Source organism: Harpegnathos saltator, unplaced genomic scaffold (assembly GCF_003227715.2).
Source record: "Harpegnathos saltator strain DR-91 unplaced genomic scaffold, Hsal_v8.6 scaffold206, whole genome shotgun sequence".
NCBI lineage: Eukaryota > Metazoa > Arthropoda > Insecta > Hymenoptera > Formicidae > Harpegnathos > Harpegnathos saltator.
The window spans coordinates 124,293-140,505 of NW_020229991.1; the positions used below are offsets into that span (position 1 = coordinate 124,293).

The 16,213-nt window shown below is 40.4% G+C and overlaps 1 protein-coding gene and 2 long non-coding RNA genes across 3 annotated transcripts; all 3 read left to right on the forward strand.

The window, feature by feature from the left end:
* The first annotated feature begins 334 nt into the window (after nt 1-334).
* On the forward strand, nt 335-938 carry LOC112588393 (uncharacterized). The gene is made up of 3 exons (XR_003112824.1): nt 335-376; nt 447-587; nt 900-938. It is a non-coding gene; the product is annotated as an uncharacterized LOC112588393 (long non-coding RNA).
* A 478-nt stretch (nt 939-1,416) lies between these two features.
* On the forward strand, nt 1,417-1,905 carry LOC112588388 (uncharacterized). The gene is made up of 2 exons (XR_003112823.1): nt 1,417-1,466; nt 1,825-1,905. It is a non-coding gene; the product is annotated as an uncharacterized LOC112588388 (long non-coding RNA).
* A 10,538-nt stretch (nt 1,906-12,443) lies between these two features.
* Nucleotides 12,444-13,172, forward strand: LOC112588391 (putative nuclease HARBI1). The gene is made up of 2 exons (XM_025298119.1): nt 12,444-12,466; nt 12,536-13,172. Exons 1-2 carry the CDS (start codon nt 12,444-12,446, stop codon nt 13,170-13,172), a joined length of 660 nt encoding a protein of 219 aa, XP_025153904.1.
* The last annotated feature ends 3,041 nt before the right edge of the window (nt 13,173-16,213 follow it).

The following is a 16,213-nucleotide window of genomic DNA, read 5'->3' on the forward strand; positions in this document are numbered from 1 at the left end:
TGCATCGTCATCAGTGGGATATACATTAGTGATTGATTGGGATTTTTTTTTTATTAAACATCAGTGATTGATTAAGAATATATACATACATTAAGCACGCAACATCAGTGCATCGTCATCATCAGTGGGATACATTAGTGATTGATTAGGATAATTTTTGATTAAACATCAGTGATTGATTAAGAAGTAAGTATGATTATTAACAAAAATGATTATTAACAAAAACATGCAAGGAAGTTTACGAATTTGCGCAGAAAGAAGCTTCGGACATTCTTGCTATAGAAAATCTCAAGAACTTCACACCGCCGCGAAAAAAGAAAAAAGCATCAGTTATGGTCTATGCATTGCCGGAAAATACGACTTAAGAAGGACTCGGGTATGTTAAATTTTATACTATCCCCTCATCTTATTTGCCTCTAATTCATACGTTTCATTTGAATGAATAGGTGCTAATCACATGCACAATTTTGCACCTTGTGATCATCCCGGCCGTCAGTGTGATAATTCATGCCCATGTATACAAGCACAAAACTTCTGCAAGAAATTTTATCAGTGCAGCAGCGAATGCCAGAACAGATTTCCTGAGTGTAGATGCGAGGCGTGATGCAATACAAATCAGTGTCCTTGTTATCTGGCTGTCAGGGAATGTGATCCGGATCTTTGCCAAGCGTATGGTGCAGATCATTTCCAAATCAATTCTAAATCTTGCAAAAATGTTAGCGTGCAACGTGGTCTTTATAAGTTTTGAAAAATTTAATTTATTAGAGTGAAAATCAATATAATCTCAATAAGTAGAATTTTTTATTTGAAATATACTTTATTGACAATTTATTGACTTTTAAGAAACTTATTGACAATTACAATTTGAAATATCAGCAGCGAAACATGAATTCATCTAGGAATATTGCAGCGAAATTATCAGTCAAGACGAAGCTGACAGGCGGAGAAAAGTATATGATAAATATATGTGTAGTTTCCTTTTAATCTTAACAATGGTAAGTAGAGATAGATATAGTGGTTAATTAAATGTTGAAAAATAACAAAACTTAAAAGTTTTTGGTCGGTTTCAGATTTTGTTACAGACGCGACACGGAAAGGGAATAAAATAAAGTTCGCTAATCACTCGATAAATCCAAACTGTTATGCAAAAGTGATGATGGTGACCGGTGATCATGGAATGGGTATTTTTGCTAAGAGAGCGATTCAACCTAGTGAAGAATTATTTTTTGACTATAGGTATGTTGCTGTAATGTTTTGTTTAATTTATTAATTGCAAACAATTAAAATCATGCGACAATTTTCAGATATGGACCAACGGAACAATTAAAATTCGCCGGTATCGAGCGAGAAATGGAGTTTCTTTAATATATGTATATATATTATATGGACTTTTACACGTATAAGTGATGCATCAAGCGAATACATACAGCTGAAATATTAGAAAGGAAATAAGCACTGCCTGATTTGTATGTCTCTCTATTTTTAATTAAATTTTACATTTTCGTTTGTCGGCCCAATTTTGCAAAATTGTAGTAATAGAGATTTTTTGCACATGTAGATAAAGGAACTTTTTGAAATATATTCAAGTTTTTATGGACATCTCGAAACATAAAAATATCAAAGTAAAGATACACGTATACATGTTGTGAATAAATAAAATGATTTCAAATAACATCGATTTGAATATATCTCAAAAAGTTCCAACTATATTTCGCCTTGATACCATTTGATATTTACTTTGTTGTACATTTGATCATAATGAATTTTTTACAATTATGTAAAACGTGAACTTATAATGATCGATAAGATATTATTTAATTTTAGTGTGATGATACTTAACTACTGAGTTTATTAAGATTCGAGAGTACATATTCAACTCCTGCCCTTAATCATGACCCGATATATTGGGTGAGTGCAAAAGTTCGTGCGGAATTTCATTAGATGGAGTTATAAGCGTCGTAAAGTGTTGTCATTAATACTTCCATCTACATATTATATAACGTTGGAAAGGTGACGTCTTCAGCTGTTATTAAAAAAAAAATCATTTGTTTTCATACAAACTGCTTCGAGAAATATCACTTTAAAAATGAGTATCGATAAGGTGCATTTACGGCATGTTATGCTTTACGAATTTCGGAAGGGAATAAACGTTGCCGCAGCCGTAAAAAACATTCAGGATGTTTATCAGGATGAAGCACCAGCTAAACGAACTGTGGAAAAATGGTTTGCTAAATTTCGGCGCGGAGAATTTAACCTTGAAGACGAGCCACGCTCTGGTCGATCTTCTGACATTGATGACGATGTTTTGCGTACTTTAGTGCTCAATAATCCGCGAATTTCAACAGAAGAAGTTGCTACAGCACTAAACGTTGACCGATCAACCGCTTTTCGGCGTTTAAAAAAGATGGGATTCGATTTGAAGCTCGATATATGGGTGCCCCATTTGCTGACCGAGAAGAACAAAATCAAGCGAATTTCTGCAGCCGTTTCTTTATTCGGGCGGCTCAATAACGAGTCGTTTTTGGATCGACTAGTAACGGGCGATGAGAAATGGGTCCTCTATAACAATGTTCAGCGCAAACGGACATGGAAACAATCAGGTGAGCATGGTGACGCAATGCCAAAGGCCAGTTTGCACCCGATGAAGGTGATGCTCTCTGTTTGGTGGGATTGCAAGGGCATAATCTATTTCGAGCTTCTCCCCGCTGGCGAAACGATTGATTCGGACAAGTACTGTCGCCAATTAACCAATCTGAATCGAGAAATAAAAGAGAAACGTCCGATTTTGTCAAATCGCAAGGGAGTCGTCTTTCATCACGACAACGCCAGACCACACGTTTCGAAAAAGACGCTGCGCAAACTGAAGAGCCTGAAATGGGATGTCTTAACGCATCCACCGTATTCTCCTGATATCGCACCATCTGATTATCACTTGTTCCGGTCATTGCAAAATTATTTAAATGGAAAAAACTTTGACTCTTTGGAGACCTTAAAAAACGGCGTCTCTTCGTTCTTCGAATCTAAACCGCGCAGTTTTTATGATCGAGGCATCTGTATGCTGCCAGAACGTTGGGAAAAGATTATAGAAAACGATGGAAAATATATCATTGATTGAATAAAGATTTTTGTTTGCCTAATCACTGTGTGACTTTTACTCACAAACTCCGCACGAACTTTTGCACTCACCCAATATTAACAAAAGAAAATTTCGACTCAGTAATAAGATAAGAAAGAAACGGACGCAAAGGAGTGGGGCTATGTGTGCATCGCTACGAGAGCGCTGAAGAAGCATATAGCAGCGAATGCGATATATATTTATAAATAATGTATTTATAATAAATATATATAATATAATAATAAATTGTAACGAGGCGCAGATGCACCTCGTTACTACCGGCCCGACCGACCACCTGTCGGGCCGAAGAACGGCGCTTTGCGCCACCCGAAGAACTCGAAGACGATCGCGCCGTCGTTATCACGAGCCGCCGCTATCGCGCGCCGCGGCGATCACGCGCTGCCGCTAGCGCGCGCGGCCGCGATCACGCGCCGTCACCGTGCCTCGCGCCGATAGGCGCGCCGCTCGATCGCCGCCGTATCAATCGTAGCGCGAACAACTATAAAACGGCGGCGATCGAGCTCCTAGTCACCAGACCGATCCGTACCGCCGATTCGATCTAGACGCTTCATGCCGAAAGAGAGAATATCCGGACCGTTTCGCTCTGCCTTCCGCTTTCCGACTACCCGACCGGCGACTAAGAACACGGGATTGTGCGTCCGCAGTCTCAATCGAGCGTTCTCGATACTTGGCCGTCTCCCGTCTTCCTGGGCTCGTGTGTACGCGTGCTCAGTCGAGCGTACTCGACAGTCTATCACCGTTACCCGCCGCCTTGAGCCAGGGGTTCGCCCGTCGGCGAACTCCGCTGAGCGTACTCAGCCTTTAGGCGATCCGTCTAGCGACCAAGAACCCGGGACGGTGTGTCCGCCGTCTCCGCTGAGTGTCCGCAGCACTTGGTCGCTTTCCTCCACGAACGTAGGGAAAAGGGAAGGTGCGTACGCCTTCTCTGTCGAGAGTCCTCGGCCCCGACGGACGAAATCATCTCGCGTCTCCCGCGACTCGCGTGCGTGCGTTCGACCGAGAATCGAAATCTCCGGTCCGGCGACCATTTTTACGCGAGCAATTCCGAAGCGAGTATTGGGCGATAATTGTCCGAGACGCCCAGCGTCGCGAAGCGAGACCGATCACCGCGCCGTTACCGTCGTTACGGTCTACACGCGTCGCGCAATAGGCCCCGCCTTCCGCACGGCCTATCCGTTCGTACGAGCGCTCGCACCGCTCACCGCACCGCACCGTACCGTACCGACGCGCCTTATAAACGCAACCCGCGACATCGCCTTCGGGGCCGAACTCTTGTACCAAATTAAGTATAGAATAAAGCTAACGTACTTATATTCTTCTCAAACGTCTCCCTGCTTTCCTCCTCACCGAACCTGGACTCCGATGAGCCTTATCCGCGCGAAACGCGTAGCAGCGACCGAACCGCGGAGTTCGGCCGTTACAAAATAATAAAATAATGATTTTTATTAGAAAAAGAGAGAATGAGAAAACGAGAGAATGAGAGAGGGAGAGTGAGAAAGCGTGAGAGGGTCTGGGAGTGAGAGAAAGTGTGAGAGTAAGAGAGAAAATGAGTGAGAATGGCAGAGAATGGGAGAGAATGGAAGAGAATGAGAGATAGTGAGAGTGAGAGAGAGTGGAAGAGTGAGAGAGCTTGAGAGAGTTTGGGAGTGAAAGAAAGTGTGAGAGTGAAAGAGAAAATGAGAGAGAATGACAGAATGGACGAGCACAGAAGAGAACGAGAGAGAATGAAAGAAAATGAGAGTATGGGAGAGAATGAGAGAAGGTGAGAGAGAGAGAGAGAGAGAGAGAGAGAGAGAGAGAGAGAGAGAGAGAGAGAGAGAGAGAGAGAGAGAGAGAGAGAGAGAGAAAGAGAGGGTAAGAGTGATTTTTATTAGAAAGAGAGAGAGAGAGAGAGAATGAGAAAATGAGAGAGAATGAGAGAGAATGGGAGAGAATGAGAGAGGGTGAGAGAATGGGAGAGGGAGAGTGAGAGAGTGTGAGAAGGTTTGGGGATGAGAGAAAGTGAGAGTGAGAGAGAAAATGAGTGAAAATGACAGAGAATGGGAGAGAATGAGAGAGAATGAGAGAGAATGAGAGAGAGAGAGAAAGTTTTGAGAGTGAGAGAAAGTGTGAGAGTGAGAGAATGAAAGAATGAAAGAGAATGAGAAAGAGCTAGAGAGAGTGGAAGAGAGTGAGAGAAAGAAAGTGAGAGAGTATATATTGATATATATATTGGTATGGTTGTATATACATACATACCAATATAGGTACGTATGTACGTAGTACGTATGTATCTATTAAGTTTATATAATATTATAATAAATTATAAACCTTCACTATAGAATATACTTATCGAATGTGTATATATTCTACATATTTTGATATTTTTCTATTCAAAGATGTTATTCTTGTTATAATTGACGAAATGTCAATGATATCTAATTTGACTTTAAAAAACTATCTCGAATTAAAACTTGATTAATACATACATGACAGCATTTTTATTATAATAAAGTGTCCTTGTAAATTCTCTTTACATTACAAGTAAAATTTATATCAGGTGTAGTAAAAAGAAATCCATTATTTTTCTAATAGATGGCTTTAGTTATCTGTATCTCGCGTTGTATAAGTCCGATCGGGTTCCACTGGACGGCGTTAGAAAGATGAGATTTCGTACTAAAAAAACTTTTCTGACAGTTTTGTGATTAGTTGACTCAGTTTTGTTTGAGCGCGCGTCAAAGATGGACACTAGCAAAGAGAAAATACGCTATAGTTTACAGTTTTTCTTCGATAAAGGCGAAAACGCAAGCTAGGCAGCTGAAAATGTGAATAGTGTTTATGGTCCTGATACTGTAACAGCCAATCACGCGCAATTTTGGTTTCGTCGATTTCGTTCCGGTAATTTCGATGTCAAAGATGCACCACGCACTGGAAGGCCAATTGTCGAAAATATCGATAAAATCATGGACATTGTCGATTCCGACCGTCATGTAAGCACTGTTTCAATTGCCCAAGAGCTAAAGATTGCACAAAAAACCGTTTGGAACCATTTGAATAAGGCTGGATACAAAAAGAAGCTCGATGTATGGGTGCCACACGAGTTAACGCAAAAAAAACCTCATGGACCGAATTTCCATCTGCGAATCGCTGCTGAATCGCAACAAAATCTACCCATTTCTGAAGCGGTTGGTCACTGGTGATGAAAAGTGGATCACTTACGACAACGTCAAGCGAAAACGGTCGTGGTCGAATCGCGGTGAGCCGGCGGAAACGGTGGCCAAGCCAGGATTGACGGCCAGGAAGGTTTTGCTGTGTGTTTGGTGGGATTGGCAGGGAATTATCTACTATAAGCTGCTCCTCTACGGCAAAACTCTTAACTCGGAACTGTACTGTCAACAATTGGACCGTCTGAAGGAAGCAATCGCCCAGAAGCGGCCAGCTTTGGCCAATAGGAGAGGAATTGTGTTCCATCAGGACAACGTCAGGCCACACACATCGATAGTGACTCGCCAGAAGCTCCGGGAGCTTGGTTGGGAGGTTCTTATGCATCCACCTTATAGTCCGGACCTGGCACCAAGTGATTACCATCTGTTCCTGTCCATGGCGAACAATTTTGCTGGTGAAAAATTCGCTTCAAGAGAGGCTTGTGAAAATCGACTGTCTCAATTTTTTGCCAATAGGGACGAGGGCTTCTATGAGAGAGGCATAATAAAATTACCTTCAAAATGGCAACAAGTTATCGAACAAAACGGCGCATATTTGACCTAAATCGGATCATTCTAACTATGGTAATTAAAGCCTTCAATTTCATGCAAAAATAATGGATTTCTTTTTACTACACCTAATATAAAACTTACCTTTTTAAACAAAACGGTAAAAAAAGGTGCCAAGTACAAGCGCTATGTGTATATAACATAAGATTTACAAGTAAAACTTATAACTATAATAAAACTCTACAACACTATTCTACTGTACAAAAGAAGTGATACACAGTCTGTCCCAGATATGATGAGACTGGTTCCATCAAAGTTCTTAGCGACATCTATGATGGAATGATGGTAGGTGAATGTCCTACCCTTCATCTACTTAACCTCAAAATTTGAGCGAATTCGGTTGATATTTCACTGTGGTTTGACATTTTATGTAAAGTCACTTTGTGTACTTCGGTCGAAAAACCAACATGGAACAAAGAGCGAATATTAAATTCTGCTTTAAATTGGGTAAAAGTGGTGCAGAAACGTACGAAACGCTAAAAAATGTGTACGGGGATGAATGCATGTTCCGTGCACAGATTTTCCGTTGGTTTGGCCGATTCCGTGACGGTCGTGAGGACCTTGCAGACGATGACCGAGCACCGCCGCCAAAAACCACTCACAATGAAGAAAACATCGAGAAAGTCAAAGAAATTCTTCGAAGCGACTGCTGTATGTCTGCGAGACTCATCGAAGAGGAAACTGGAATACCGAAAAGCACAGTCTATCGAATTTTGACCGAAGATCTGGGCAAACGGAAGGTCTGTGCGCGCTTCGTGCCACATACTCTGACAGACGACCAAAAAGATTGGAGAGTTCAGCATTGCAAAGACATGTTAAAAAAGTCCCGAAGGAATCCGGCAAGCGTGTCAGCCATTGTAACTGGTGATGAAATGTGGTTCAATACGAGCTAAAAACAAAACGTCAGAGTGCGGTATGGAAGTCACCAGAAGAGCCAAAAGAGAAAAAATTACGCTTTCAGAAGAGCAAAATCAAGACAATGCTAACTGTTTTCTTCGATTTAAAGGGAATGTTCATAGTGAATTCGTCCCAGAAGGTCAGACGGTGAACGCAGAATATTATCTGGGAGTTCTACAACGATTGTGGGCCAGAATTCGACGAGTTCGACCGGAATATCGAGAGCCAAGCAGTTGGTTTTTGTTGCACGATAATGCACCATCGCATAAAGCCATGGTACGTGAATTCTTGACCAAAAAAGGCATCACTGTTATCGATCATCCACTGTATTCACTTGATTTGGCTCCGTGCGACTTCTGGCTATTTCCCAAACTGAAATTGGGGATGAAAGGAAATCGTTTCGATACCATCCCGGTCATCCAAAAGACTTCGACCGCCATACTAAAGGCCATTCCAGCCGATGAGTATAAAAAATGTTTCGAAAAATTTGTTGAACGTTTCCAGCGCTGTATTGACTCAGAAGGAGACTATTTTGAATAAATAAGAATAAAAAATCAAAATAATAAACGCTTTGTATTTTTTTTAGACCAGTCTCATTGGATCTGGGACAGACTGTGTATATTAGACAGTAGCGTCAACTGAGAAACCTAATATATATTGGCATAAATTTTTATAAGTAATTACATGTAGAATTACATGTAAAATTTACTGTCCCAACAACTAAAGTATCAATAGCAGGACAGTTATATGGTATGCAGATATATAATATATATTATATTATACAAAAGAAGTGATATATTAAAACAGTACCGCCAAGTCGTATACTTAATATTTTTAGAAATCTCAAATTCAAATTATTTCCTTTTTTTAAGATATATCTGGTGTAGTAAAAAGAAATCCATTATTTTTGCATGAAATTGAAGGCTTTAATTACCATAGTTAGAATGATCCGATTTAGGTCAAATATGCGCCGTTTTGTTCGATAACTTGTTGTTATTTTGAAGGTAATTTCATTATGCCTCTCTCATAGAAGCCCTCGTCCCTATTGGCAAAAAATTGAGACAGTCGATTTTCACAAGCCTCTCTTGAAGCGAATTTTTCACCAGCAAAATTGTTCGCCATGGACAGGAACAGATGGTAATCACTTGGTGCCAGGTCCGGACTATAAGGTGGATGCATAAGAACCTCCCAACCAAGCTCCCGGAGCTTCTGGCGAGTCACTATCGATGTGTGTGGCCTGGCGTTGTCCTAATGGAACACAATTCCTCTCCTATTGGCCAAAGCTGGCCGCTTCTGGGCGATTGCTTCCTTCAGACGGTCCAATTGTTGACAGTATAGTTCCGAGTTAAGAGTTTTGCCGTAGGGGAGCAGCTCATAGTAGATAATTCCCTGCCAATCCCACCAAACACACAGCAAAACCTTCCTGGCCGTCAATCCTGGCTTGACCACCGTTTCCGCCGGCTCACCGCGATTCGGCCACGACCGTTTTCGCTTGATGTTGTCGTAAGTGATCCACTTTTCATCACCAGTGACCAACCGCTTCAGAAATGGGTAGATTTTGTTGCGATTCAGCAGCGATTCGCAGATGGAAATTCGGTCCATGAGGTTTTTTTGCGTTAACTCGTATGGCACCCATATATCGAGCTTCTTTTTGTATCCAGCCTTATTCAAATGGTTCCAAACGGTTTTTTATGCAATCTTTAGCTCTTGAGCAATCGAAACAGTGCTTACATGACGGTCGGACTCGACAATGTCCATGATTTTATCGATATTTTCGACAATTGGCCTTCCAGTGCGTGGTGCATCTTTGATATCGAAATTACCGGAACGGAATCGACGAAACCAAAATTGCGCGTGATTGGCTGTTACAGTATCAGGACCATAAACACTATTCACATTTTCAGCAGCCTTGCTTGCGTTTTCGCCTTTATCGAAGAAAAACTGTAAAATATAGCGTATTTTCTCTTTGCTAGTGTCCATCTTTGACGCGCGCTCAAACAAAACTGAGTCAACTAATCACAAAACTGTCACAAAAGTTTTTTTAGTACGAAATCTCATCTTTCTAACGCCATCTAGTGGAACCCGATCGGACTTATACAACGCGAGATACAGATAACTAAAGCCATCTATTGGAAAAATAATGGATTTCTTTTTACTACACCTGATATTTGGCATAAGAGAACCATTTCATTAGTTGTTGAACGATGCCGAATACCTGCCACCGATGGAGGATATTCGCATTCTCATCGGAAACGAGACGATCAAGTAAGTATAATTCTTTTAATATAAAGTTTTAAACTTAACTTTTCATATATTTTTAGTTCAAATAGGTTTTATGTGTTTATTCATTAATATTATTTGTATGTCATTAATAGATAAAGTAATCCCTGGATCTGGCATATAGAACGAAGTTTTAAATTCATTAGTTACTGTATATCAGATCCCTGGATCTGGCATATAGAACGAAGTTTTAAATGCATTAGTTACTGTATATCAGATAATTACAAAAGTTTCTCTAAGGTTAAAGCATGTCACAATATTTCACACGATAAGGTTGTCGAAACAACAAATATTATGACTGAGAAAATAAGAATAAATGCAAGTAATGGATTGGATATATCTGACGATCCTTTGAATGATACAGATTCAGCTTTGATATGTTAGTATATTTTATAATACAAAAAATGTAATGTTTACTACTACAATTGATTATACAGAAGCAGATGCAGATTCATCTTTTCAAAGATTACAGTAATATAAATGAAAGTTTTAATACATTCAAATTACAAAAAACTAATTATATGAAAGAATATTAAGAATAAATAAAAGATAAAAAAAGATATATTTCAATAAGGTCGTCGGCCCCTTCTTCCTCTTCATGCGCTATATCTGGGCAATTTTCCAATTGCTTGTATAACAGATAATATAATTTGTATCTGCGATATCTGCGACCGATGGAGGATATTCACATTCTCATCGAAAACAAGACGATCAAGTAAGTATAATTTTTTTTAATATAAAGTTTTATACTTAACTTTTAATATATTTTTAGTTGAAATAGGTTTTATGCGTTTATTCATTAATATTATTTGTATGTAATTAACTTACAATCTTATTCTTATAGTTAGAGTAATTCCTGGATCTGGCATATAGAACGAAGTTTTATATGCATTAGTTACTATATATCAAATACTAATAATTACAAAAATTTCTCTAAAGCTAAAGCATGTTACAATATTTCACACGATAAGGTTGTCGAAATAATAGATGTTATGACTGAGAAAATAGGAATAAATGCAAGTAATGGATTGGATATATCTGATCCTTTGAATGATACAGATTCAGCTTTGATGTTAGTATATTTTATTTATATTGCACTGAAACAAATATAATAATCTTTATAATATAATTAATGAATTATATTTATTTTTATATAATAATACAAGAAATGTTATGTTTACTACTGCAATTGATTATACAGAAGCAGATGCAGATTCAATGGTTACGGATTATAATATTCACTTATATATTATATATTATTATTATATAGTATTTACTGTTTTTTGCAGACTTTGAAACTTGTCGATGACTATATACCTCAGATATCCAATTTTGTTACAGGCGAGGTATTAAGTTCCTGTATAAGATAATGCCTCTTGATAAATATTGGAAACGTGTTAATATATTATACGCGTATAAATTATTATATATATAGAGTGATTCAGACCATTCGTACAGCCCTTTTATTTCGGAAATAGAACATTTTAGAGATAAATATTTCAGACAAAAGTTGTAGGGCTTCAAAGGATCTATTTACTGACGTTATGAATTTAACCTTGGTCTTAAATGGATATCCCAATTTTTTATTATATCGTCTTTTTCTAGCAATTAATTTGAACAACTTTTATCTGAAACATTTTTTAATTTTATTTAAGGAAAATTTAATAACTTTTTCAATATTTAACTCACGATATCTCGCTGACTATTTGTCAGAAGAAAAAGTGGTACTAGAGTTTTTTGCTCTATTTAGTCTCAAGAATATATTGGGTGCGTTCCGTTTCACGCATGGATCGCATTGACAGCAGCGCATCATATAAGCGCATTGGCTCGTTCCGTTTTTACCATTACTCTTAATGCGCATAGAAAAACGGAACGGACCTATGCGATCTTTGGACTGTTTGTAAACAGACATGGCGGATAAGAAGTTACTCGTTGTTGTGTCTTCTATTATCTGCAGCCAGATTGACGAAGAAGATTATGACGAAATTTCTTCATCATCCAGCAGTGATTCCAATGACAATAAAGATGATGTTAATGACGAGGAAATTGACATGCGTACCTTATATGTCATGTTAATGGCGAATAAGACGCGCGGTCAAACTCGTCAAGTCGAAAAAGTAAACGATTATGTGGAACGAGTTATTCCAGGATATTCAAAAATAACTTTAAAGAACATTTTAGGTTTGTACAAATGTATTTCTCGTCAATGATTAATAAATGCAGGTCTGCCATATATTTCATTTCATGTAGTATGTAGAGTGTTTCCAGAGACATTTCAAATAATTCTGAGGCTTTTGAGGGCACCTTTGAATGCCACAAATGCTCGTGGAAGGAAACAAATATCTGCAGAAAAGCAACTTTTAATAACATTATGGTACATGGCTACTCCAGATTCATATCAGTATGTATTTGAAACTATTGAAAGAAACAGCATAATATTGCAACTATAATCATATCATTCTATATACAGATCTGTGTGCGTCAAGTTTGGTGTGGGAAAGGCCACTGCATTGCGCGCTGTGAGACGGGTAACTCATACTCTCCACTGTCTAGCACCACATTTTATTAAATGGCCAAGAAAAGAAGAGGCTATCGATGCTATGGAAGCATTTAAAAAAGTAAAAGGTTTTCCAGGCGTTATTGGGGCTACTGATAGCTCATTTATACAGATACATAGTCCTCAAAAAGATGCAGCTTCTTATGTCTGTAGAAAAAATTATCCCGCTATTCATCTACAAGCTGTGTGTAATGCTCGAAGTTTATTTACTCATTGCTATGTTGGGCATGCAGGATCTGTGCATGATGCACGAGTTTTTAGAAACTCTCCTCTAGCTGACTTTATCCAACAGCCACATAATTATTTTCCCTTCGATTCTCATCTTTTAAGAGATGCAGCATATTCAATTCATCCACATGTCATAGTGCCATTTAGAGATAATAGACATCTCATTGCAAGACAAAAAAACTTTAATTATTGCTTATCATCTACTCGCATGGCCATTGAAAGAGCTTTTGGACTTTTGAAAATGAGATTTCGAGTTTTGCTTGACTGTCTGCCTTTTACTAATATGCCTTTTACTAATATGCTTATACTAATATGCACGTGATGCCGTACGGAAAGTCGGTGCGAGTCGACGCTGCAGGGCCGGCGGCCTGGTTCCCGGGGCGTTCTCGCTAGCGGCGTGGGACGCGGGTTCTCGCGAGCGAGCGCGCGGGACCCCCACTAGGTCCAACCGCGGCCGCTACACGGCGCGGCTCGCGATTCCGCTGCCCGCAGGCAAGATTCGACCGCCCGGATATATAACCAAGCGCGCCGTGCCTGGCCTTTGCCTTGCCTTGTCTTCTGCCTGGCCAGTTTTGGTAGCACGTAGTGCTACGTGTTAGTGCACCGTGTACTGGTGATTACCGACGCGCTTTTTCTAGGCTTCCTAGGGCGATCGGTCTTTCGTTCAGATTCGAACCACTGCTCTATAGACTCTACTGAATTGAAGGTGGCGCCGATACACCCTGCTGGGTTGAGGCTAATGGTTCGAATCTCGTTGTGATCTCGGACTCACGGCGTTGCCGTGATCTTAGGAGCAACTCGACCGTCTCCTCGGAGCTTCGAGCTCCCTTGTTGCCTAAGTGTCCGTAGGGGGGGCCTTGGCGATTTTGAAGCGGCTCGGTCGCAGTCCTAGAGCGTTCGCGCTCCTTCGTCCAAGTGTCCGTTGGGAACTTGGCTTTCTCGCAGGAGCGACTTGGTCGTCCTGCGAGCCGGAGCTCTCGGAGCTCCATTCCCACGCGTCCTCGGGACCGTGGCTGGCTGTTACGTCCGGAAGGGCAGGCCATCCGAAACGACGGAGGTCGTTTCGTTGCACGTCCTTGGCGTGCTTCGGGTGCCGCGCACCGTTGACGTCACGGACGTGTGTTTTGCGGGACTTGCGTAAGCGACGTTGTTTCGCTTGTACATAGTTGCGTCGTTCTCCTGCGTTGTTCCACTTGCGTTTTACTACATTACTTCCGCGACACTCTATTGCGTCTACTGCGTTCGTTGCGTTTTACTTCGGCGTCTCTCCAGCATTGCGTGCGTGTCCTCTCTCTCTCTCTCTCTTGATCGCTTCGCCGCCGTCCCTGAGCGCGGTGCGTCGGCGCACTCCGTGGTCGCCTTACGGGGCCCCGGCCTTCGATCAGGACGACCGGTCGGTCGTCGAGCGGACTCGAGCGAACCTGGACGCAGGCGGACGTCGCAAGGCGATCCCTTATTTCCAGCCAGCTCTCCGGAGCTATCATATGTTCGGTCTTGTTTCGAACAATGACCAAGATACTATAATTTATTATTGCATGCTGTGTAATGCACTATATTTGCATATTACAAAATGACAATATTGATATTATTGTTTGTCCTAACAATGTTGAGAATATTGCCGCTGGTGTTATAGTACCAGGGGCAGATTTAGGTAACCAAAAAAGAATAAGAATCATGAATGAATTGACAATGAGATTTATAAATTAAAACAATTAGATGTTTCTTGGACTTTGGACAGGTGGTTTGGGACCTTTATTAAAATGATTTTAATTTAATTTATATTAAAAATTTATTGATGTTTACAATATAAGATAAAAATGAAATAACTTCCACATATTCTAATGTATTTCATGTATTTTAATTATAACAATTGATCAATGTGTTAAAAACAATTTTTTTTGCTCATGTGTTACTGAAAAAAGGAAATAAATATATCTGAAATAAGTGTTGGCTATTTATTGCACATATATTTTACAACATATAAACAGTAAAAAAAGTAACAGTGGATATAAACATAACAGTTCTTACTCTTAATTTTCTAAATACAATAATCAAAAAGCATCTCATCAGTCGAGTTCAAACTAAAATTAAGTATGCAGTCATTATTCTTAATTTTCTGATGCAATAATAAACTTAAAAGGAGTCTCATAATTCCAATTTAAATGAAAATTGAATATCACGTTGGAAGTAATATAAAAAATATGCTAAATATGTTATTAAATTTATTTTTCTTATATTCCCTAAAGCATCTAACTGCATAAAATAAGAACAAGTTTAATCTAATCAGTCGAGCTCAAATTAAAAATAAGTATGCGATCATTATTCTTAATTTTTTTATGCAACAATAAACTTTAAAGGGGTCTCATAATTCCAATTTAAACAAAAATTAAATATGCAATCATTTAAATAAAAGAGTCAATATATAGGAAATATCAAACAGCGTTAAACTTATATCAGATATACAGATATCATCATTAAGGCTTTTCTATATGAATTTAAGCATATATCAAAACACATTTTGATGGCCGAACCTTCGGCCCTTATGCAGGGGTGCGGGGGGGGCGAACAGTACATCGCGCGAGAATTATGGAGGGGGGAGCGCCGCCTTGCCCTCCCCCGCAGTAATTAGTGTTAGTAATAGGAGCGCGCAGGTGGAACGGTCCCGCGTCCCCGAGCTCTGTGCCCCTGGACCTCCTGCGCCGCCCATCAAGACCGGAGGGACCAGTGGAGGAGGGAAGAGGACGACACCCCTCAGCCAGACCGCCACCCCAGGTGAATGCACTTCTTTACGAATACTATTATCGATTCCGTATCGTAGTGAAAGATTCTCGCTGCCGATTTCGTTGTCCACAGGCCTGCAGGGATATCGCACCAAACGGTCGGCGTTCCCGTGCTCGAAACGTGAACGCCGGCTAGACAAAGCGGGCCTAGGCGACACGACAGCGGGAGCGCGAGCGAGAGAGAGAACGCGCGAGAGTGAGACCGAGACCCGTTCCGCGGATCGACAACAAAGATCCGCGGAAGGATTCCCGTATTGGGAGATGAAACGAGGAACGGGGAGAGAAACGTAGCAAGACACAACAATGAAGAAAGGAGCGACACTGTTTTTGGCGGAGAATAAAAGAGCGAACTCCCGTCTTCGCTTTTTCTTCTCTCCTATCTCTTATCTCAGGGATCGTTAGTCTGTTGTCGGCTAAAGCGAGAAAAGTACCGCTTGGAGTATCGAACATATCGCTGTGAAAAGAAGTGTCGTGCTAATACCGAACAAAAAGGGATATCGTCTGCCGGGAGCGAGAGGAGAGGCTCTGGTGGAGTTCCACGCGCCCAAGGAGTTACCGGGGGCGGCTACGTGGCGTAGGAGCG

What these genes read in the sequence shown, in the direction of transcription:
- LOC112588391 (XM_025298119.1), top strand. Translation starts at nt 12,444, where the DNA reads ATGGCTACTCCAGATTCATATCA. An exon ending in GCTACTCCAGATTCATATCA is followed by an intron (nt 12,467 to 12,535) that starts GTATGTATTTGA and finishes TTCTATATACAG; the next exon opens with ATCTGTGTGCGTCAAGTTTG.